The following is a 24310-nucleotide window of genomic DNA, read 5'->3' on the forward strand; positions in this document are numbered from 1 at the left end:
GGATGGGTGAAACTTTGGAGATTGAGCTTGGCACTGGTGAGGTCCCACCTCAGATCTTGGGGTCAGTTGGGTTCGTTCATAACAGAAAGGACATGGAGGGGCTGGAGTGTGTCCAGGGAAGGGAATGGAGCTGGGAAAGGGCTGGGGAATCCCTGAGGGAGCTGGGCAGGGGCTGGAGAATCCCTGAGGGAGCTGGGCAGGGGCTGCAGAATCCCTGAGGGAGCTGGGCAGGGGCTGCAGAATCCCTGAGGGAGCTGGGCAGGGGCTGCAGAATCCCTGAGGGAGCTGGGCAGGGGCTGGAGAATCCCTGAGGGAGCTGGGCAGGGGCTGCAGAATCCTGGGGAGCTGGGCAGGGGCTGCAGAATCCCTGAGGAGCTGGGCAGGGGCTGCAGAATCCCTGAGGGAGCTGGGCAGGGGCTGCAGAATCCCTGAGGGAGCTGGGCAGGGGCTGCAGAATCCCTGAGGGAGCTGGGCAGGGGCTGCAGAATCCCTGAGGGAGCTGGGCAGGGGCTCAGCCTGGAGCAAAGGAGGCTCAGGGGCCCTTGTGGCTCTGCACAGCTCCTGCCAGGAGGGCACAGCCGGGGGGGTCGGGCTCTGCTCCAGGGAACAGGGACAGGAGCAGAGGGAACGGCCTCAGGCTGGGCCAGGGCAGCTCAGGGTGGGCACAGCAGGAATTTCCCCATGGAAAGGGGGCTCAGGAACTGCCCAGGGAGGGTTGCAGTGCCCATCCCTGCAGGTGTCCCCTGGAGGTGGCACTGAGAGCTCTGGGCTGGGGACAAGGTGGGCATTGGGCACAGCTGGGACTCTGATCTTGGAGCTCTTTTCCAGCCTCAGGGATTCTGTGAGGTTCAGATTGGATATTTGGGGAAATTTCTTCCCTCAAAGGGTTCCCCAGCCCTGGCACAGGTACAGGGTGGAGTCCCCAGGCCTGGAGGGATTTCAAATCCATGTGGATGTGGCACCTGGGGACATGGAGCAGTGGTGGCCTTGGCAGGGCCACGTTGGACTTCGTGATCTTGGAGGACTTTTCCAACCTTCAAGATTCTGTGAAATTATGAGGGACAGGAATCTCCTGAAAACCAGTTTGGGGTTTTTGAAGAAGGGCTTAGTTGGTTTTGTTTTGCCTTTTTGTTTGTTTGGGGTTTTTATCTATGTTCCTTTATTCATGACACTTCCCAGCCCCAAATCTTCGTGTCAGCCCCAGAATCCCTCCCCTAATGATTGTGACAGGTAGTGGAGTCAAGATTTTTACTGCTGCAGGATTAGAGAAGAAACATTTCCTTGTGTGGAGCTCAGCTGGGTCGTTGTCATCCCTGACAGCGTTTTGGGAACGCTCAGTGAAGCTGCTTCCCTGTTTTTTACTCCTTCAAGGGGAGTAAAATGAGTGGAGATGGGGAGAAGGAAAAGCACAAACAACACTGAAATTGTTGTTTTAAGAGGCAAAAAAACCCTCTCAATTTGAGCTGCCTGGGTTTCACCACGGTTTTGTCACTTCAAACCACGGTTCTGCTCTGAGGAGTGAATTTGAAGTGGAAAAAAATCAGTTTTAGGCATTTTCCCCTCTCTGTTTAGACTGCAGTGTTCGGATTTAATGACACGAACACATTTTGATGCCTTTTTACTCTTGAGGGAAACAAATCCCTCTGGGAACAGGGAACTGCAGGCTCCTGGTTTCCCAGTCCTGCTTGGGGTGGGAGGGAGCAGCTCCAAAGTTCCCCATCCACCAAAGGTCCCGTTCCCAAAGTGGGTGAAGGCATCACCTCTGGGTTGGGGTAACAGCTTGGGGTAAACTGGGACCTCGGAGGTTGCCCAGGGAGGCAAATTCCTGGGAAAACTTGGAAAACTCGGTGATTTTTAGGGAAAAATTGGGATTTGCACCTTTGGACAGTGAGGGTGGTGCATTGGTGGCAGTTGGGTGGTGGAAATCCCAAACCTGGGAATGGTTTAATGGAGCTGATCCTCGTGCTGCGGAGGAGATTTCCAGTCCCTGGGTCCATCCTGAAACTTCCATCATTCCCAGAAAAATCCTTTGGAAGTGCTGACTCTGATTTAGTGGCACATCATGAGTCAAAGATGTTTTGCATTAACATTTGGGGCTGAGCAAACGGGAAGTGATTCCTGATCCATTTTGTTACTTCCTTAACTTTGCCTTTTGCATTGGGAATTGATCCATAATCGATTTCTGCTCCCCCCTGGGTGTTTTAAATCTGTTGATGGTTATTCCCTGATTTTTCCTTGGGATACTGTGCCATTGCTGAGCTTATCCCTCGCTTTCCTGAGGAAATTTTTGTTGTTTTAGTGAGTTCTGTGTTTTTTCTCCAGACCTTTGCTTGATATTCCACATCTTTCTGAGGTTTCACCTCTCAAAGAGGAACCCTTTCCTTGGATTTCAATCCAAGGGAATTGTGGAAGCTTTAGATGGAGGGAATGGGAAATTCCTACCCTGATTGTTTTCTGGTTTATGGAAGAAAAATGAATTTTTTAGTTCACTGGGGATTCAGAGCAGTGCTGGGACGTGGAGCACTGGAGAGCACTGGGATCACCTCCCCATTCCCAGTTATTTCCATGGAATCCTGGAATGGGTTGGAAGGGGTATTTAAAACCATATTATTCCAAGACACCCCTGCCATGGCAGGGACACCTCCCCCTGTCCCAGGGTGTCCCAGTGCCCAGCCTGGCCTTGGGCACTGCCAGGGATCCAGGGGCAGCCACAGCTGCTCCGGCAATTCCAGCCCAGCCAGGAATTCCCAGTTCCCAATCTCCCACCCATCCCTGCCCTCTGGCACTGGGAGCCATTCCCTGGCTCCTGTCCCTCCATCCCTTGTCCCCAGTCCCTCTCCAGCTCTCCTGGAGCCCCTTCAGGCCCTGCCAGGGGCTCTGAGCTCTGCCTGGATCCTTCCCTTTTCCAGGTGCACATTCCCAATTATCCTGTTTCCCTAGCAGAGGTGCATTTTTGAAAAATTTTGGGAGGTGACTCCTGCCCAGAATTCCTGGAATTGCCTCATCCTTGGATCCAATTCCCTTCTTTCCAGCTCTCCCAGTGCCCATCCTTCCGGCTGTTCAGCTCTTTCCTGTGGAATGGCTTCTAAATCCTGTGGGTTTCATTAAACCCCAGCTATTTTTTCCCCCTAAAATGTGAGGATTTGATCAATTCCTGAACCTGGATGGCACCAACAGCAACTTCTTCTGTCCCTGGGAAAAAAAACCCCAAAACCAATAGATTTAGACAGGTCCACAAGGGAAATAAGAGTCTGGATTTGGATTTTATGGAGTTCTCATCCCCAGGCTTGATTTTGTGCTGCTTTAGAAGCTGAAAATGACAAAATTTTGTGTTGTATTTATTTTCCTTTAATGAATTCCAGGGGATTCCCAGGCATTGAAGTTATGAGGATGTGTTTGTGATTCCAGGGGTGTGACATGGAATTGTAGCACTGGGTATCCTTCATAAAAAGGAATAATTAGGAATTCCAATGGAGTTTTGTCTGCTTCTTTCTGCCCTTAAATTATTTATTATTTATTAACCTTTATTATGAAGGTGAATGAAAAAAAAAATAAATTTGCTGAATAAAAAACACAGGGAGAATTAAAAAAATATCCAAAATTTGGAGCTGTTCAGATAATTTCCTCAACTTCCTGGGATAATTTAGGTAGGTTCCAGTCCAGAGTTTCCCACCAGGAAGGTTCAAATAATCCTGGGAAAAAATCAGTGAAATTCCTGACCTCAGCTCCCAGTTAATGCTGAAAAAGGCATTTTCCAGCTGTGCAGGATGGAAAATCCATCATTCTTCAGTGGGATATTGATAGAAAAAGTGTTTATGGATTATTCAGGATTAAAGTGTTAATTTTTTGAAGCAAGGAAACATCTGAAAGTCCTAAGGAAAAACATTGGAATCAAAGTAATCCAAATTAATCAAAGATTAATTGCTGCAATCAATCATTGGCCAGGTTATTCCAAATTTTTTTGGGAAAGAATTTGTGGGTATTTCCCTAAATCCTGCTTTTTCATAAAAAAAAGACTGATCAAACTGAGCAGGATAAAGGAATTTTTTCAATTTATTATTTTTAACCATTTTTAACTGAAGTTTTACCAATTTACATAAGAATGAAATATTTTTTCCTCGGGATCCACTCATTAAAACCCTTTTAAATTATTCTGCAATTCCTTAAAATCCCTTTATTTTCTCCAGTAGCATTTGGACTTTCAGCCTTGAAGTGTAAGTAAAGTTTCCTCTGCAATTCCAAAGCCGAATCCCAAATTTTTGGGATTCAGACCTCTAGGATATCTGCCTGATTTTCCAGAGTTTGGATGCCAGTATTTAAAATCTGAATTCAAAGGTGAAGGAATGGATTTTTTAAGTTGATTTTGTTTAATTGATTTTATTTATTTTTGGAGGGATCCCCAGATTCCAGTTTCCAGGATTACTCTGGAATCTTTGAGAATAAAGTGAAAAAAAACACCACTGAAACTTTTCCGTAGGAGTTGTAACTTTGTGAGTTTGCTGCTGATTTTTTCTGTAATTTTCCAAAGCTTTCCTCTTCTGGAAAATAAAAGGAAATCTCTGTTTCCCAATGTGTTACAAAAGAGCAACTTCCTTGGGATCCTTGGCACGGAATCTGGATGCTCATGTCCTGCCTGTTCACAGCTCCTGTCACTGCTGGCTTTTCCTTGGGTCAGGAAAAAATTGTGTTTCCCTGGAAAAAAGGAAGTGTTGGGATGTGCAATCCCAAGGACATGAGTTGGCCCATAAAGGCAATTTATCCTCTGGAAGTGGGAGGCCATTCCCTGTGATCATGGAATCACAGAATCCCAGAATGGTTTGGGTTGGAAGGGGCCTTAAATCCCATCCTATTGCAACCCCTATCCCATTCCATCTCCCACTGTCCCAGGGTGCCCCAGTGTCCAGCCTGGCCTTGGGCACTGCCAGGGATCCAGGGGCAGCCACAGCTGCTCTGGCAATTCCAGCCCAGCCCTTCCCCACCCTCCCAGCCAGGAATTTCTTCCCAATATCCAACCCAAATCTCCCCTTTTCCAACTTAAAGCCATTCCCTGTGTCCTGGCCTTCCATCCCTTGTCCCAAATCCCTCTCAAGCTCTTCTGGAGAACTGGGGCTTGGAACACCCTGGCACAGTGGGAGATGTCCCTGGGCTGGAATTGGATGGGATTTAAGGTCCCTTCCCACCCAAACTATTCCGTGATTCTGTGATTACAAAAATAAGAAAACCATCAGAAAAAAAAAAGGAAATATGAATTCATTTCTCCTCCCAGACCCAGCACAGGCAGCCTCAAATCCCATGGATCAGAAATCCCTGGGAATGTTCAAGGCCTGGAGCAACCTGGGATAGTGGGAGGTGTCCCTGCCATGGCAGGGCCTGGAACAGGATCCTTAAACTCCCCCAACCCAAACCATTCCATGATCACATGAAATGCAGCTCCTCAGGGACTCCTGGATGAAATGTTTGTTCCGTTGAATTTCTTGGGAATTTCCCTGAGTCATCCAAGGTGAAATCCCCGTGCCACCCACACAAATCTCGTGGTTTGATGCTGAGTTTTAGACTGTGCCCATCTTCCAGACCTAAAGTTATCCTGGGTTTTGGTGTTGAGGTTTAGACTGTACCCACTTTCCAGGCTTAAGGGTAATCCTGGATTTTGGTGCCCTGTTTCAGACTCCGCCCATTTTCCTGAACTAAAATAATCCTGGATTTTGGTGCCGAGTTTTAGACTGTGCCCATTTTCCAGACCTAAAGTTACCCTGGATTTCAGTGTCAAGTTTCAGACCGTGCCCATTTTCCAGATCTAAAAGTAATCCTGGGGTTTGGTGCCAATTTTTAGACTGTGCCCATTTTCCAGACCTGAAGTAATCCTGGATTTCAGTGCTGATGCTTAGACTGTACCCATTTTCAAGACCTAAAGGTAATCCTGGTTTTTGGTGCTTGCTCAGATCAGGTGGACCAAAACAGCAGGAAGTGCCTCTGACAGATTCCAAGATTCCAGTGTCTTCAACGAAACCCTGAGGATTTCCAACATCCAGAGACACCAGGGAGGCCGCTACTACTGCAAGGCTGAGAACGGCCTGGGCTCCCCGGCCATCAAATCCATCCGAGTGGACGTGTACTGTGAGTAAATCCTTGGAATTCTGCCTTTGCTCCTTTAGAAATGCCTTAAAATATCTGTTGTTCCCAAGAAACGTTCAGCTCCTCGGGAATCCCGATTGTAATGGCGGATGCCGCGGATTCGCGGAGTTTTTACAGTTGGAAGAGTGTGAAGGGTTGGGATTGCAGGGAAAAATGTGAGGGATTTGGATTGTGGTGAGGGATGTGAAGGACTGGAATTGCAGGGAAAAGTGTGAAGGATTGGGATTACAGTAAAAAATGTGAAGGATTTGGATTGTGGTGAAAAATGTGATGGATTTGGATTGCAAGGGAAAGGTGAAGGATTGGGATTGGGTGAAAAATGTGATGGATTTGGATTGTGGTGAAGGATGTGAAGGATTGGGATTGTAGGGAAAGACGTGATGGATTTGGATTGCAAGGGAAATGTGAGGAATTGGGATTGGAGTGAAAAATATGAAGGGTTGGGATTGCAGGGAAAAATGTGGATAATTGGGATTGTGGTGAGGCATGTGAAGAGTTGGGATTGCAGGGAAAAATGTGGATGATTGGGATGGCAGGAAAAAAATGTGAAGGATTTGGATTGGAGTGAAAATATGAAGGTTGGATTGCAGTTAAAAATGTGATGGATTTGGATTGCAAGGGAAACATGAAGGATTGGGATTGGAGTGAAAAATATGAAAGATTGGGATTGTGGTGAAGGATGTGAAGGATTGGGATTGGAGTGAAAAATGTGAAGGGTTGGGATTGCAGGGAAAAATGTGGATGATTGGGATTGTGGTGAGGAATGTGAAGGCAGGGAAAACTGTGAGGGATTTGGATTACAGGAAAAAAATGTGAAGGATTTGGATTGGAGTGAAAATATGAAGGTCGGGATGGCAGTGAAAAATGTGAAAGATTGGGATAGTGGTGAAAAATGTGATGGATTTGGATTGCAAGGGAAACGTGAAGGATTGGGATTGGAGTTAAAAATTGTGAAGGATTGGGATTGTAGTGAAAAATATGAAGGGTTGGGATTGGAGTGAAAAATGTGGAGGAACTGGATTGGAGTGAAAAATATGAAGGATTTGGATTTCAGTGAAAAATGTGAAGGGTTGGGATTATGGCAAAAATATGAAGGATTAGGATTGTGGTGAAGGGTGTGAAGGACTGGGACAGTGGTACAAAATATGAAGGATTTGGATTTCAGTGAAAAATCTGAAGGATGTCGACTGCAAGGAAAAATCTGAATGATTGGGAATGAAGGAAAAATATCATGGATGGGGATTGTGGTGAAAAATAAAACATATTTGGATTTCAATGAAAAATGTGAAGGATTGGAATTGCAGTGAAAAATAGGAAAGGTTGGGATTGCAATGAGAAACACAAAGGATTGGAATTGCAGGAGAAAATGTGAAGGATTTGGATTCTGGTGAAGAACGTAAAGGATTTGGATTGTAGGGAAAAATACGAAATATTTGGATTGTGGTGAAGAATGTGAAGGGTTGGGGTTGAAGTGAAAATGTAAAGGATGTGGATTGCAGTGAAAAGTCTGAAGGATGTGGATTGCAAGGAAAAATGTGAATGATTGAGAATGCAGGGAAAAGTGTGAAGGATTTGGATTGCAGGGAAAAATAAGAAATACTCGAATTTCAGTGAAAATGTGAAGGATTGGGTTGCAGGAAAAAACAGGAAAAATTGGGAATGTGGTGAGGAATACAAAGGATTGGGATTGCTTTAGGCCCTGCCAGGGGCTCTGGGGTCTCCCTGGAGCCTTCTCCTCTCCAGGTGAACATTCCCAGCTCTGCCAGCAGAGCTGCTCCATCCCTTGGATCATCCTGGAGCCTCCTCTGGGCTCTGGACTGTGAAATTTGTTTTGGGTTCACTCACAGAATCCCAAAATGGTTTGGGTCGGAAGGGACCTTAAATCCCATCCCATTCCAGACCCTGCCATGGCAGGGACACCTCCCACTGTCCCAGGGTGCCCCAGTGTCCAGCCTGGCCTTGGGCACTGCCAGGGATCCAGGGGCAGCCACAGCTGCTCTGGCAATCCCAGCCCAGCCAGGAATTCCCAATTCCCAATCTCCCACCCATCCCTGCCCTCTGGCACTGGGAGCCATTCCCTGGCTCCTGTCCCTCCATGCCTTGTCCCCAGTCCCTCTCCAGCTCTCCTGGAGCCCCTTCAGGCCCTGGAAGAGGCTCTGAGCTCTGCCTGGAGCCTTTTCCATGTAAACAATCCCAATTCTCCCAAGCTTTCCTCAAAGCACGAGTGCTCGAACCCTTGGATCACCTCCACCACCCGCTCTGCGCTCCCTTGTTTATTATAAATGAAGAAATAATCAACTATTTATTTTTTCTCTATTCAAATATGTTTATTCTCCTTTTAGACCCTTTAAAATCCAGAATAAGGCAGGGAGAGAGCAGTGGGGTCTCTCCAGGAGCCCCTCCTCGTTATTTACGCTCAATTAATTCTGAATTTCCCTTTTAACAGGGATTTATTTAAACCTTTTAAGGAGCCCCTGGAAAAATTTCTCTAAGTAGAGATGGATGTGCTCTAAAACCAGACTTTCCTAACCCAGTTTGTTGTTCATTAATTCCACAAAATTAAGTTTCTGTCATTTAAGAAGTGGAGGAACGAGCATTAATTAGGTTTGGGATTATGAAACCAATAATTACTGACTTAAGATGTTAACACTCCCAATTTGTAACAATTATTCCATGGCGAGCACGTCAGGTGGCCTTTGGCATCAACGCCTGCTTTTCCTGGCTTGGGAAATCCATTTTTCCTGCTTTGTTTATGGAAAAATGATGCAGGTACGGGGGAATGAATAACTCAGAGTAACTGTTAAAAACCCTCAGTCCCTGCAGTGTCAGAGTGGGGTTCAATCTTGTTTATTCCACATTTTCCTGGTGGGTGCTCCTGGTCCAGCTGGATTTTCCAGCACGGTGGGGATCCAAAGTGAACTCTGGAACAGCCTGAGGGAAGTGGGATTAAAAATGCTTTCAGTGACTCCACGTCTTGATTCGAGTGTGCTTGATTTAATGATAATCATCTGGAATTTTTTAATCAGCTCTGATTGCATTTTTCCACGGAATTTCATCTTGGAATTGACCACACCACAGGTTTAGTTTGATCTCTTTTATCTCACAGCTCTGACTGCTTTTTAGGGTCGATTTTTTCCTTTGCTGCTCTATTAAAAATCAATTTAATGGCTTTTTTTTTCCCTAAAAACCATCTGATCATGGAGCTTTGAGGAATCCTCTCTCTGCCCAAGTTTTTCTGTTCAGCTGCTTCATTTTCTAAAAAAAAAAAAATCAGTCTGCTTCTTCCCCAAACTGAATTGGGTTTCCTTCCATTTCCAGCTATTTTTATTTCTTATATTTATATTCCCTGGAGCCAAAAGAGCTCTTCTGTACTGATTTCCCTCATGAGGTGCTTGCAGCCAATAATATTCTATATATTATAAATATAATTTAAATTATTTATTATTAATTTAAAATATGATTTATTTTTATTTTAAACTTACTTTTAAATAAAGTTAAACTTATTTTTTATTTTTTAAATTTTGTTTTAATTTTTTTTTTAATTTTATTCAAAAGTATAATTATTAAATATTCTTTTTGGAGAAATTCAATGTTTTGTTGTTGTTACATCTTCTCCAGCAAACTCAGATCCTGAGTTAATTTTCCAGTGTGGAAGAGTTCCTGTTGGACTTTTCTTTGCCCTTTAATTAATTCTTTTTCCTTGCCCTTTAATTGATTCATTTTTGTTGCCTTTTAATTATTTAATATTGCTTAAAAACACAAGACCAGGTTAGGATCCTGTACTCCAGTCACTGATTCTGAGTGTGGGAGTAAATGAAATCCTTCCTGCACATTGATCCCAGAAATTCCCAATATTCCAGGACTTTTCCAATGTTTCAGGCCAAGCCTGGGGCAGTTTCTGGCCATTCCCTGGTGCAGGAACCTCTGCTGGGAATTCATGGATGTGTCTCTTTCTGTGTGAGTTCCGGACTCCTGGTGATTGGGAGAATCAACTGATTGGGAAAATCCACTGATCCTTTTCCATCTGTGCATATGCCCAAAAAATCATGGAATGATTTGGGTTGGAATGAGACTTAAACCCCACCCAGAGCCACCCCTGCCCTGGCAGGGACACCTCCCCCTGTCCCAGGGTGCCCCAGTGTCCAGCCTGGCCTTGGGCACTGCCAGGGATCCAGGGGCAGCCACAGCTGCTCTGGCAATTCCAGCCCAGCCAGGAATTCCCAATTCCCAATCTCCCACCCATCCCTGCCCTCTGGCACTGGGAGCCATTCCCTGGCTCCTGTCCCTCCATCCCTTGTCCCCAGTCCCTCTCCAGCTCTCCTGGAGCCCCTGCAGGCCCTGCCAGGGGCTCTGAGCTCTCCCTGGAGCCTTCTCCTCTCCAGGGGAACATTCCCAGCTCTCCCAGCCTGGCTCCAGAGGGGCTCCAGCCCTGGAGCAGCTCCTTGGATTCCTCTGGATCTCGGGGCAGAGGGGCAGAATTCCCCACTGAGGGATCAGCCCAGGACACAATTCCAGGTCATGTCCAGCCTCCAATCCCCCAAGGCTTCCAATCCTTCTCCTCAGGGCTCCTCCCATCCCTATGGAAGTTGAGCATCACTGTGGATGTTGTTTGTCCTGTTGGTGCTAAAACCCTGCCTGCTCCCTGGTGATTCCAGTGCTAATCCAGCCTCAGAAATGATGGGAATTGTCTCTGTTTGGTGTCCTTGGAGCAGGAAAACCCTCCTGGAGTGCTGCCCCACCTGTGCCATCCCCCTGGTGTCACCAGGACATGCTCCTATTTCCAACCAGGTGTACTTATAACCTCATTAAAAGAGGGGAGAAAACATCTTCTCCATAAAATCCCATCCCCGAGAGCTCATTATATTTTTCCTTTTGGAATTCTGTTGTAGCCTGAACCCTCGGGAAAGCATCACAGGCTGGAGCTGTGTGGGTCTTGTTGACACTGAAGTCATTTGCTTTGTCCTTTATGTGTTGGAGTGTGTTAACAGCCTCCTGGCAGGGCTCTGATCCTCCCGAAATTCCATTGGAAATCGATGGCAGCTCCTCAGGGGGCTCCCAGGGTCACGCTCTCCGTGGTGGGAACAAGGAGGGAACATTTGCTTCCCTCCAGCAGCTGGAAATGCTGCTTGCTCTCCGTGCCGGGGCTGTTCTGCACATGCAGCACTGCAGATGCAGAATAAATCTCTTTGAAAGGCTTGGAGAGGGGGAAATAGCTCACATGGAGCTGGGAATAACTTGATTCCCATCCTTCCAGCTTGGTTAGAGCTGTTGTGTGTCCACACCGGACACGTGAAGGGGTGGAGAGGGGGAGAGCTCGTTTTCCTTTCTGTAGGATGCAAGAATTAGAGAAATTAATTGGATTTTAGAGGTTTATATCCCACACAAAGCATTTCAAAGCTGCCTTGATGGAGAAGCTGTGACTGCTTCATCCCTGGAAGTGTTCCAGGCCAGGCTGGATGGAGTTTGGAGCACCCCGGCATAGCACAAGGTGTCCCTGCCCATGGCAGGGGTGGCACTGGATGGGCTTTAAGTTCCTTCCTTCAAACCCAAACCCTTCTGGAATTCAGTGAATTATTGAGAATAATCCTTTTGAGGAGCATCTGAGGGAGCTGGGCAGGGGCTGGAGCACCCAGAGAGGCTGAGGGAGCTGGGCAGGGGCTGGAGAATCCCTGAGGGAGCTGGGCAGGGGCTGCAGAATCCCTGAGGGAGCTGGGCAGGGGCTGGAGAATCCCTGAGGGAGCCGGGCAGGGGCTGCAGAATCCCTGAGGGAGCTGGGCAGGGGCTGCAGAATCCCTGAGGGAGCTGGGCAGGGGCTCAGCCTGGAGCAAAGGAGGCTCAGGGGCCCTTGTGGCTCTGCACAGCTCCTGCCAGGAGGGGACAGCCGGGGGGGTCGGGCTCTGCTCCAGGGAACAGGGACAGGAGCAGAGGGAACGGCCTCAGGCTGGGCCAGGGCAGCTCAGGGTGGGCGCAGCAGGAATCTCCCCATGGAAAGGGGGCTCAGGAACTGCCCAGGGAGGGTTGCAGTGCCCATCCCTGCAGGTGTCCCCTGGAGGTGGCACTGAGAGCTCTGGGCTGGGGACAAGGTGGGCATTGGGCACAGCTGGGACTCTGATCTTGGAGCTCTTTTCCAGCCTCAGGGATTCTGTGAGATTCAGATTGGATATTTGGGGAAATGTCTTCCCTAAAGGGTTCCCCAGCCCTGGCACAGGTACAGGGTGGAGTCCCGATGCCTGGAGGGATTTCAAATCCATGTGGATGTGGCACCTGGGGACACGGGGCAGTGGTGGCCCTGGCACTCAATGCTCTGGGCTGGGGACAAGATGGGCATTGGGCACAGCTTGGACTCGATGATCCTAAATTCTTTTCCAACCTCAGTTATTCCATGGTTGAAAGCTTGTGCTGGGTCAAGGAGGGAAAACAGCTTGGAAAACAGGGGACTTCCACATTTAAGGATAACTCAGGAGCTGAATAACTCCCAGAGGAAAAATAACATGGAAACAGCAGGACTTTCACATCTGGGGATAACTCAGGAGCTGAATAGCTCCAGCTCAGCGATGCGTCACCGCTGTCTCCGCTCTGCCCGCCGGGATGAAGCCGTTCCCATCCCTTCCCCAGATGTGTTTTATTCTTATCCCGCCTGCTCCGAACAGCTGAAGACAAAGGCAGCTAATTAACAAATGAAATCAGCAAACTGCAGGCCCAGCAGCTGGGAGGAGATGATCCAGCAAATCCAGCCCGGATCCTGCCAAGCTGTTCCTCTTTGTGACTCTCCCGGAGCTCAGGTCAGGAGGGGATCGCGATCCCTGTTTCCCTTTCCCAGGCAGCTCCATGCCTTTGGAATTCTGCGCAAGGAGGATTGGAACAGCGCCTGCCACACTTCTGTGCACCTCCACTCCAGCACGATGATGCAATTCCCAGGGAATTTGGATTAGCCCCGTTTTGATCAGCTTAGGTTGAGTTTTCCATTTGTTCAAGAGCTCAGGGAAGTGTGAGGGGAATTCTTCCAATCCGATGTTTACCGTGCCTGGCCCATCTGGGTTTTGGGGAGTGCTTGGTTCAATTCAGAGTTTAAAGACTGAGAAATTGAACCTGATGGTGGCAAAAACCTCTGTGGGAAACATCTTTCCCTAATTATTTTCAGGTTGATTAAGAGACTTTAACCGCGTAGCAGCACCCATGACTACAGCTTGAGTTAAAGATTGGTTAATCTGGTGACTCCTCGTAATTTCATCAACCCAAATGGAAAATTTTGGGATATTTTTTCCTTTTCTTGTAAAACAGTGAAGAGATTCTTCTTGTTGAGCTTCCCAGTGTTAAATCTTTATAGGTTTGTTTTTGTGTGGTATTTGAAATTGTTGTGTCTGGAATGGTTTGGGATGGAAGGGACCTTAAATCCCATCCCATCCCATCCCATCCCATCCCATCCCATCCCATCCCATCCCACCCCTGCCATGGCAGGGACACCTCCCACTGTCCCAGGCTGCTCCAAGTCTCATCCAGCCTGGCCTTGGGCACTGCCAGGGATCCAGGGGCTTCTCTGGGTGACCATTCCAAGCCTTTCCCTTCCCTCCCAGCCTTCCAAGCCCCTGGATATTCCCATGGTGCTGGGAAAGAACCACCACCCCCAGCCACTCCCAGCTTTAAAAAGAGGGGTTTTTAATTCTGTTTAGAAAATTCAATATCAATTAGTCCCAATTCAATCAGAATTGAAGCCGGAATTCTGGAGAACTTCCATGAGCACCAGGATCAGGTGGCTTTAAGCTACCTGGCTAAAGGCAGGGAATTTTGGAGTTTCCTTGGAATATCTCTGCAGAATCCTTTGTCCCAACACCATATTTTTCCTGCTTTTTCTCTTTTCCAGCCCTCACGTGGCCTGAGCAAAGCCCAGCCTTATGTAACCACCCAGTCACACATTCCCAACACTGGGAATGTTCAGGGAAATCTCCCAAAAATTGGGAGCATACTTCACTCTCCTGGTAGTGCTTCTGCTTTGGATTTGCTGCAGCTGTCGGGATCTTTCCAGCACTGCCGTTGGAAAAAAAAAAAATTCCATCAGGTTCTGCAGTGGGAATTTTCCATTAATTGACCATTATGAAATGCTTTGGCAGAGGCTTTGCTGCAGTTCCATTCCCGGCTTGGATTTCTTGGAGCTTTCCCGATATTCCTGTCAAAGTCCATCCCTTGCCATAGTTCAGTGCTTGCTTGGAAGGGATTAGCTGGAGAGGGACTGGGGACAAGGGATGGAGGGACAGGAGCCAGGGAATGGCTCCCAGTGCCAGAGGGCAGGGATGGGTGGGAGATTGGGAATTGGGAATTCCTGGCTGGGCTGGAATTGCCAGAGCAGCTGTGGCTGCCCCTGGATCCCTGGGAGTGTCCCAGGCCAGCTTGGATGGGGTTTGGAGCACCTGGGATACTGGAAGGTGTCCCTGCCCATGGAAGGGTCTGGAATGGGATGGGATTTAAGATCCCTTCCAACCCAAACCATTCCCTGCTTCCAGGATCCTGCATGGACCTGTTTCAAGAGAGCAGATTGGACAAGCAGGTGATGACATCACAGCTCCTGGAATCATGGAGTGATTTGGAATCATTTATCTAAAATGACCTCTTGTTCCAAGCCCCTGCTCAAACCAGGGCCGCCTTCAAGGTCAGATTGCTCAGGACTCTGTCCAGCCACACTTTGGATGTCTCCAAGTATCCCATGGCCCCTCTGGACACTTGGCCGATTGCACAGGGAATTTGTTTTCCTTATGTCCAGGAGAAATTTCTCTTGGTGCGGCCTGAACCTCACAGTCCTTTCCTCTGCACCTCCAAGAAGAGCTTTTCACCTGCTCTAGAACGTTCTGGTGGCAAGCTGAAGACAGAAATTCCATCTGCTCTTCATCCCAGCTTCTCCTTTGTCTTCGTCTTCCCCAGGAGTCTCTGGTTGGCTTTTTTTGAAGGCAGAAATTGGATTTTCCCTTCATCCAACCACCTCCAGGTTGGCCAAACCCAGCTCCCTCAGGATCTGGATGGCCTCCAGTCACCTTGGTGGCCTTCCCTGCATTGTTCCAGTTTATCCATGTCTGGAACTGACTGGACAGGGCACTCGGGAATTTGTCTTGCAGGGATGGGTTGGACAAGAAGGAATTTTCCCCTGGAAACAGCTCTGCTGCCCTTGCAGCCAGGGATGGACAGGGTTTCAGTCCTGGTTCCAGATTTTAAGGGATTTCCTGTGCCTTGTCTTAAGTAACTCCATGAAAATGAAGCTGAGCCCAGATTTGGACTCCTCAGGTCTTTTATCCAAGGATTCACCTTCATCCGAGGGTCAGAGATTGGAAGAGCATCCCTGGACTTGGTGATGGAGCTCATGGCTCCTTGCTTGCCATCCAGGGATGTGCTTTAATAGGGATAACCTGGGAGTCAATGTGGGAAACGTTCTGTTCTCCGTCAAAACTCAGGATTTTGACCCTAAAAATTGCAGCAAGTTTAATTTTCTCCTTTTTACTTTCAACCTCATGAGGAGAAACCAGAATTTCTGAGCACTCTCAACCCTTTTCAAGCACTACCGTGATTTCAAATAACCTTTTGAACAAAACTGAAGTCTCATTAGGAAATGCCATCCTAATTTGGAGCAGCAGATCCATAATTTTCTTCTGTGATCTTAAACTGAATGTTTTGGAAGAGGGGACGAAGGTAACATTTATTTAAAACCCATGCCCCATTATGAGATGTTATTGCTGGAGTTGTTGGGAATTTTGGAAGAGTTTTTCTTTCCAATTAATCAAGAGACTCTCCAGCTTCAGTCTTCTTATGCAAATAGAAATGGGGCAGCTCAAGATGAATTTTTAGTCCTAAGATGAATTTTTAGCCTTCAGGCTTGGCCTTTTTTTCTTGAAATTGCTTTTCAACATGGAATTTTCATGTGTTCTAATCTACTTAATTTATTAACAAAATTCTTCCTTAAGAATTCCATGGATTGTCAAGCTTTGGAAGAGGCTGCTCAGGGAAGGGATGGAGTCAGCACCACTGGAAATGTTCCACCAATTCTGAAAGTGGCTCATGAGGACACGGTTTAGAGGTGAATGTGGTGGTGGTTGATGGTTGGATTTGGTGATCTCAGGGGGCTTTTCCAACCTCAACAATTCCAGTATTCTCCACCTTTACAGAGGGATTTGAGGGTGCCTTTGACTGGTTCCTTTTGGTCACTTGAAGATTTGAGAACCTCATTCTCCATTTCACTGAAATTTCACCTCAAATAAACCTGACGAACCAACATTTTGATAATTAGTCACACCAGACATTGCAAAAATAGGGTTAAATTTGTGGATAAGGGAATAATTAACCCCTACCCAAAGGGTTTTAAGGAATTTTAAGGAGCAAGCAGTGCTAAGAAGGTTCTGGAATGGCTGCAGCCAAGGCTGAACTGCGCATGGAATGTTGTGTTCCTGGAATGCTGAGTCCAGGATTCCAGCACAAAAAATCCCATGGAATTGTTGGAGAGGAGATCACAGGAATGCTCTGAGGGCTGGAGCCCCTCTGGAGCCAGGCTGGGAGAGCTGGGAATGCTCCCCTGGAGAGGAGAAGGCTCCAGGCAGAGCTCAGAGCCCCTGACAGGGCCTGAAGGGGCTCCAGGAGAGCTGGAGAGGGACTGGGGACAAGGGATGGAGGGACAGGAGCCAGGGAATGGCTGCCAGTGCCAGAGGGCAGGGATGGGTGGGAGATTGGGAATTGGGAATTCCTGGCTGGGCTGGGATTGCCAGAGCAGCTGTGGCTGCCCCTGGATCCCCAGGTTGGACACTGGGGTGGGAGCAGCCTGGGGCAGTGGAAGTGTCCCTGCCATGGCAGGGGTGGACTTCAAGGCTCTTCCCCCTAAAACTGTTGGTTTCCAGGGATGGAAGGACAGGAGAAGGGGGAATAACTTCCCACTGCCAGAGATCCAGGATTGATGGGATATTGGGAAGGAATTCCTGGCTGTGAGAGGGGTCATTTGGAAGTTGTGTGTTTTTAACCAGTACTTAGGAAAAACATCCCTTGCTTTCCTTGTTTTTCCTTGTTCCATTTCTTTCCTTCCTCAATAAAATTGTCCCTCCAGACAAAGCTCAGAAAAACCCCCAGACCAGGAATCTTTTTTTTTTTTTTTTCCTGGTGGGATAAAGCCCAAATTAATTACTTTGGTATCCTCATATTCCAAGGGCTATTGTGTTTTTATTCCTTGTGGAAGGCAATTCCTCGTTGTGGGCATCTCATTTTCTTGGAGCTGCTGCAGTGGGAGTAATTATCCGATATCTGTATTTTAATCAAGAGAAATGTGTTCCAAAGCCCGGGATGAATTTACCTGCTGGAAGTTAAATGCCTGTAACTAAAAGCAGGGAATCTGCATTAAATTGCTGCCTTAAATTGCAGCTTTAAAAGCAAACAGCTGCGTGCACATGATCCATGGACTCCTGGATCCTGCCATTTGGATGCAAATCAGGCTGTCTATTTATTGCCAAAGCTTTATAATTTTGTGGAAAAGAGTTAGAAGAAACAAGGAGTAAAGCTGCGAACCAGACGAAACCGCGGTAATCATCGCACTATAATAGAAATATGATTGACATTTGCATGAGATTGGCTGTGTTGTACTGCCTAAAAATGTGAGTTTTGAAGGAGATCCAGTTGGGGAGAAGGAAATAAATCCTAAACCTGACTTTTGCTGCAAAATTCCTGAAATCTGGGGCTTTTCAAGCTGTTTTGTCTCTGTTTTACCCATGACTAGTTATGAGGCGTGGTGGGAAACTCCTGGCGCCACGCTGTCATTGGGTTGACTAAAGCCTGGCCTAAACTTGGTTTTCCCTGGCTTTTGTTTTTTCCCCCAGATTTGGATGATCCCATAGTCACGGTCCACCAGAGCATCGGGGAAGCCAAGGAGCAGTTTTATTATGAGAAGACCGTGTTCCTCAGGTGCGTGGCCAACTCCAACCCGCCCGTGCGCTACAGCTGGCGCCGCGGCCAGGAGGTGCTGCTGCAGGGCTCCGACAAGGGAGTGGAGATCTACGAGCCCTTCTTTACCCAGGTAGGACTGAAAAACGGGGAATATTTTTTTTTTCCCTTCTTGAGGCTTTGTGATGGGATCTGCCCGCTGGGTTTGTGGGGTGGGGATTGGGAATGGCCTCCAGGTGATGATGCCCCACCCAAACACTCCTGGGTGCTGTTAATAGATTTACTGGTATAAAATATATTTATATTATTTGTAAAAAATATGAATTATTAAATGATGGGGGAGTGATATCTACAGGAGGCCTTTTAAAGTGATTTGTATTGGATCCTGCAAGCCCAAACTTTTGATTCCCGTTTCCTCATCCTTCCTGATCCAACTCAGTGATTCCACGCTCAGCCTAAATTACAGCCTTAAAAATCTCTTCATGTGGATTAAATTTTAGGGAAAATTTCTTTATGGAAGAGGTACAGAAGAGGGGTGGAGTCTCCATCCCTGGAAGTGCTCAAAACCCAAGTGTGGATGTGGCACTTGAGGACATGGATTCATGGAGAACATGGTGGTGGTTGATGGTTGGAGTTAATGATCTTGGAGGGCTTTTCCAACCTTAAAAATTCCATGATTTCTGACTCTATGGGAGCTCCCCCTGATGGTTTTTCTACTCCTTTTTTTCTGCCTCTTTTATCTTTAAATATGAGGTTTCATTTCACAATTCCCCCACTTAAAAATGAGGTGTCAAAAAAGGAAATAAAACCTTTTCCAAAGAGTTCCTGCTCCCATTCCCAGCCCTGAAGGAATCCTGGCTCTGTCAGATAAGCTGAGATTAATTTATCATGTACACATTTGCACCGAGGCAGGATGAAAAAAGGTGACAAATCCCATTGTCTGTGGCCTAAAGTGTGGGATGGTGTTTGAAGAAAAAAAAAATAAAAAGAAAAGGGAAAAAAAGAGGGGAAAAATTGGTTTGGAAAATCTGAAGGAATAACAAGGAAAGACAGAGGTGAAAACTGCTTGGTAATTTGGTGTTCAGAGCAGAAAGCAACTGCGACTTTCATAAATAATTTTCAGTTAATGATTTGAGAGCACCTTCATTTGTGGCTTTTTATTGTACTTGACAGCTTTATATTGCTCCAACAGCTCCGTGTTTTCCGGAGAAATGTGGAGCCCGGAACCTTGCAGAGATGGGAATTAAATCACAGAGCCGAGTTTTTGGTGTCCTAAATGTAATGAGATTATTTTTAATTTAACATGAACGGACTCAGTTGAGCAAATCTGGGGCTTTGCTTGGACTCGAGTGTAAACTGCAGTTTTGAAATGTTTTAATTAAAAAGGGAAAGTGGATTTTTTTTTATATTTTATATTTCATTATGGAAACGCTGAGGATTGCCTTCCCTAAAATCTAAGGATTCATCTACTAAAATGTGTCACATGAAATTAGGTTCTTTTTTTTAGGTTATGAAGACCATCCTTCCTAAAATCTCAGTGTGGGTTTAATTAATGAATAAATCAGATTGTCCTGGTGATATTCCAATCTTATCCATAACCTTTCTTCAGTTATTGGAGGGCAGCCGGAATTAGCGTGGCCTGGATCCATGCAGGCAAGATCTGCTCTGTGTTTATGAGAGGAAAAGATGTAATTAAAGGTTCAAGACTCATCAACATCTTCTGCTTAATTAGTTCATTTCATGGTGGGGATGCAGACAGGGAGAGCTGATGGGAAGAGGGACAGAGGGGATTTGGCTTCAGAGGATCAAGACTTGGGAATTTTGAGAGGGAATTTTTTTTCTTCAGGGTTCTGAAGGTGGATTTTAATTTGGAAGTGAAATGGAATGGAAAGGGAAACAAAAATTCTCAGGTTTTTTACCCCCCAAAAAGACGTTTTATTATGATGCTTTTATTATTCTGGCAAACACAGAATCCTGGAATGCTTTGGGTGGGAAGGGACCATAAAACTCATCCCTTTCCAACCCAGGAATCCCAACACTGTCCAGCCTGGCCTTGGGCACTGCCAGGGATCCAGGGGCAGCCCCAGCTGCTCTGGCAATTCCAGCCCAGCCAGGAATTCCCAATTCCCAATCTCCCACCCATCCCTGCCCTCTGGCACTGGGAGCCATTCCCTGGCTCCTGTCCCTCCAGCCCTTGTCCCCAGTCCCTCTCCAGCTCTCCTGGAGCCCCTTCAGGCCCTGCCAGGGGCTCTGAGCTCTCCCTGGAGCCTTCTCCTCTCCAGGGGAACATTCCCAGCTCTCCCAGCCTGGCTCCAGCCATGGAGCAGCTCCATGGATTCCTCTGGATCTCTCCAGCAGCTCCAGAGCTTGGGCTGCTCTGCAGGTGGGGTCTCACCCGAGAGGGGCAGAGGAGCAGATTCCCCCCCTCTTTCCGTTTTTGCCCATATTCTGGGATGATCCCAAAATCCAGTCAACAATCAAATCACAGGAGACACTTGGAAAACTGGGCAAATCCAAACAAACTCCTTAAATATGATCAGATTTTTCCAGTCAATCAGGAAACATCAGGCACTTGTTCCAGCACCCATGGGGAGAGAAACAGAGCAAACCTGCCCATCCTCATCCACAAAATGTTGGGAAAACGAACTTCCCAAATCCCAAATCTCAATGGAGATTTTTTTTCCCCGAGAGTTCTCATCCTCCTCGTCACTCATTGGAATTGCTCAGCCTGAGCACGAGATTAAATTTGCTGTATTTACGATAATTATGCAATTAGACATAATTAGACTAATTATCCCAACCAATGAGGAAAATATGTACATTTTTTATAAATCTCTGCGAGCTGGGGACAGGATCCAGAATTCCATTGGGAGTTCAGCCCAAGTTCAACCTGGAGCTAAGGAAGGAATGCTGGGATGGAGCTGTCCTGAGCTTCCAGAACTCAGTGCCTTTGGCAGCCTGGAACAGGCCCTTCCCTATTCCAGAAAAACCTCCCAAAGCAGGAATTTGATCCTTAGCAGCAGCCTTTCCACAGCTTCATTTTAATCCCATCATTTCCATGGGATTGTTTGTCCATAGAAACCATTTAAATCCCAATATTCCCAAAATCTCTCCACAATTTCAAGGGCTGTTTCTTTTCTTTCCTGCTCAGCTGTATTTTTTGATGGATTTGTTTTTTTCCCAGTTCTGTACATGCATTTTCGCAAATTTCCTCATTTTTCCTAGACATTCCTGGGCAATTTATCCACGTCCATGTCTTCGTAAGGCTGTGCCTTTCCAGGCCCTTCCCAATTCCAGAGAAACCTCCCAAAGCAGGAATTTGAGCTTTAGGAGCAGCTTTCCAAGGCTTGGCCTTGCAATGGGCTTCATTTCAATCCCATCATTTCCATGGGATTGGTTGTCCATAGAAACCACCTAAATCCCAATATTCCCAAAGTCTCTCCAAGATTTCAAGGACTGTTTCTTTTCTTCCCTGCTCAGCTGTAATTTTTTACATGGATTTATTTTTTTCCCAGTTTTGTACATTTGTTTTCTCAAACTTCCATATTTTTCCTAGACATTCCTGAGCAGTTTATCCACTGATATTGTTAAAAATAATTCCATGTCTTCCTAAGGCTGTGCCAGTATTAAAGATGTTGTGTTTATCTGGATGCCGTAAAATGAACTTTTTCCATGTTTTTCTTTTGGAACTTTGCAGGGGGAATCTCACATTTCCCATTTCCCTATTTTCTTCTTTCCATTTTTGAAGGAATTCGACATTCCATGTCCCTTTCAGCTCCCTGCTCCATCCCTCTTCCCTGGATAAAAATAGAATCCATCAGCTCCTCATTTTTAAAGGAAAACAGGAGGAATTTAGTACCTTGGGATTTTTTCTTCATGGAAATTGTACCTTATAATAAATTATCCTGAACAATTTGCAACTTGAAGGACTCCATCAAACTGATTTCCCTCTGGCTTTCCAGTGCTGATATTCCCTGTATCCTTTGGAAATCCTTTGCGGGGGGATCTCGAAGCCTTTAGGTAGAGAAAAGAAAATAACTGGAAAAGTTATCTTCATTTTGTGGAATTTCTTGTCAATTTACTCCTTTTTCTTAGGGTCATCCCTTCTGGATCGGTCGGGTTGTGTCTTGTGTGTGGTATTTTCGGGGTCTTTTGTGGCAGGAAGGAAATGATGGATCTGACTCCATGTTCTTAGAAGGTTAATTTATTATTTTATGGTATTATATAAAAGAATGCTAAAACTGTACTAAAGAAAGAGGAAGGATACAGGCAGAAGGTTTAACAAGATACTAAAGAAAAACTCATGACCTCTTCCAGAGTCCTGACACAGCTGGACCGTGATTGGTCACCAAGTAAAAACAATTCACCTGTTGGATAAACAATCTCCAACCACATTCCAAAGCAGCAAAACACAGGAGAAGTAAATGAGATAATTATTGCTTTCCTTTTTTCTCTGAGGCTTCTCAGCTTCCCAGGAGAAGAAATCCTGGCGAAGGGATTTTTCAGAAAACATGACGGTGACACTTGGGGATGTAACATCAGGGGTCAATCCCAAGAAACCCACTTGGGAATGCTGGAGGAGGATGGAAATCCCAGATCCATATCCATTTTTCCTCTGCCTCTGCCCCTTCCTGATGTGCTCTCCTCCTTTTCCAGGGAGAAACCAAGATCCTGAAGCTGAAGAATCTGCGACCTCAGGACTACGCCAACTACAGCTGCATCGCCTCGGTGCGGAATGTCTGCAGCATCCCGGATAAAATGGTGTCCTTCCGCCTCTCCAACAAAACTGGTGAGCCCCAGCACCTCCTGCCCTGGCTGCACTCAGCTCAGGAATCTGGGGCTCATTCCAGGGAATCCTGGAATGGTTTGGGTGGGAAGAACCTTGAAGTCCGTCTCATTCCCGCCCCTGCCATGGGCAGGGACAGTTTCCATTATCCCAGGGTGATCCAAGCCCCAGTGTCCAACCTGGCCTTGGGCACTGCCAGGGATCCAGGGGCAGCCACAGCTGCTCTGGCAATTCCATCCCAGCCCCTCACCTCCCTCTCAGCCAGGAATTCCTTCCTGATATCCCATCTAAATCTACCCTGTTCCAGCTTAAAGCCATTTCCCCTTGTCCCGGTCACTCCGGCCAGGAATTCCTTCCCAGTATCCCACCCAAATCTCCCTTTTTCCAGCTTAAAGCCATTCCCTGGCTCCTGTCCCTCCATGCCTTGTCCCCAGTCCCTCTCCAGCTCTCCTGGAGCCCCTTCAGGCCCTGCCAGGGGCTCTGAGCTCTCCCTGGAGCCTTCTCCTCTCCAGGGGAACATTCCCAGCTCTCCCAGCCTGGCTCCAGAGCAGAGAGGCTCCATGGATCCCTCCATCACCTCTGCAGTCCCTCCAATAGTTCCTTGATTTCCCTCTGCTGTTGAAACTTTAGAATTTTTATTCCACAAAATATTTCATGGGAAAACCCCAACCTTTCTCTACTCTGGCACTGATTGCAGGGATTGACTTGACCTTTTCCTACATCGACATAAACATCAATTCCTTCATTGATTCCAACCAAAATGTTTCCTTTCAGATTTAATTGTTCCAAATGGGAATATCTGAGGGGTTATTGGATATTTCCAATGTGTTGAAATCCTTTCGTGGGAAGTTCTATAGGCCTTTAGGTAGAATCCATGGAAAAGTTGTTTCCATTTTGTGGAATCTGTTGTGAATTTATTCTGTTTTTTGGGGTGATTCTGTATGGATCAGTCAGTTGTGTCTCTCCCTCTCATTGTGGCTGTTAACACCAGGGGTCAATCCCAAGGAATGCACTTGGGAATGCTGGGGGAGGATGGAAATCCCAGATTTTACCTCTCCTAAAGGCTCCGTGTCCAGGATGAACACAGGATGTGTCTGAAATGGTTTCTGAACCTCCCACCAAAGAGCCAAACTGAGCTTGGATTTCTGACTAATCAGGAATTTCAGGGGAATGTGCTTTGGATAACAATTCCACAGGAAGTGTTGGGACATTTGGAGACTTCAGGTTAGATTAGGGTGGGTTAGGCCTGAATAATTTGTGTCTGAGATCAGGGAGAATATGAACACAAAATTAAAATGCTGAGCATGGCTGAGATCAACAAGGAATTTTATTTGCTCTTCCATATTTCCCATCATTCCCATCCTCAGGGATTTATTCCAAGGAGTTGCCTCCAGCTTTTTTGGAACTGCTGAGTGGACAGCAGACCTGAGGTTTCCCACTGCTGTCCACAACCCTTGGACAGCTCCAAGGAATTATGGTCTGCTCAGAAGATAT

The 24310-nt window shown here is 46.7% G+C and overlaps 1 protein-coding gene across 2 annotated transcripts in view; it reads left to right on the forward strand.

Annotated features, from left to right (window-relative positions):
* Positions 1 to 24310, forward strand: part of MDGA2 (MAM domain containing glycosylphosphatidylinositol anchor 2) — a 213676-nt gene that overhangs the window by 79936 nt on the left and 109430 nt on the right. The window contains exons 3-5 of one of the 2 annotated variants that reach the window (XM_066552387.1): positions 5940 to 6114; positions 17967 to 18163; positions 22687 to 22819. In XM_066552387.1, coding sequence (XP_066408484.1) covers positions 5940 to 6114; positions 17967 to 18163; positions 22687 to 22819 — 505 coding nt within the window. The remainder of the gene's footprint in view (positions 1 to 5939; positions 6115 to 17966; positions 18164 to 22686; positions 22820 to 24310) is intronic. The other variant, XM_066552388.1, reaches the window with a different exon arrangement.

Source organism: Molothrus aeneus, chromosome 6 (genome assembly GCF_037042795.1).
Source record: "Molothrus aeneus isolate 106 chromosome 6, BPBGC_Maene_1.0, whole genome shotgun sequence".
Lineage (NCBI taxonomy): Eukaryota > Metazoa > Chordata > Aves > Passeriformes > Icteridae > Molothrus > Molothrus aeneus.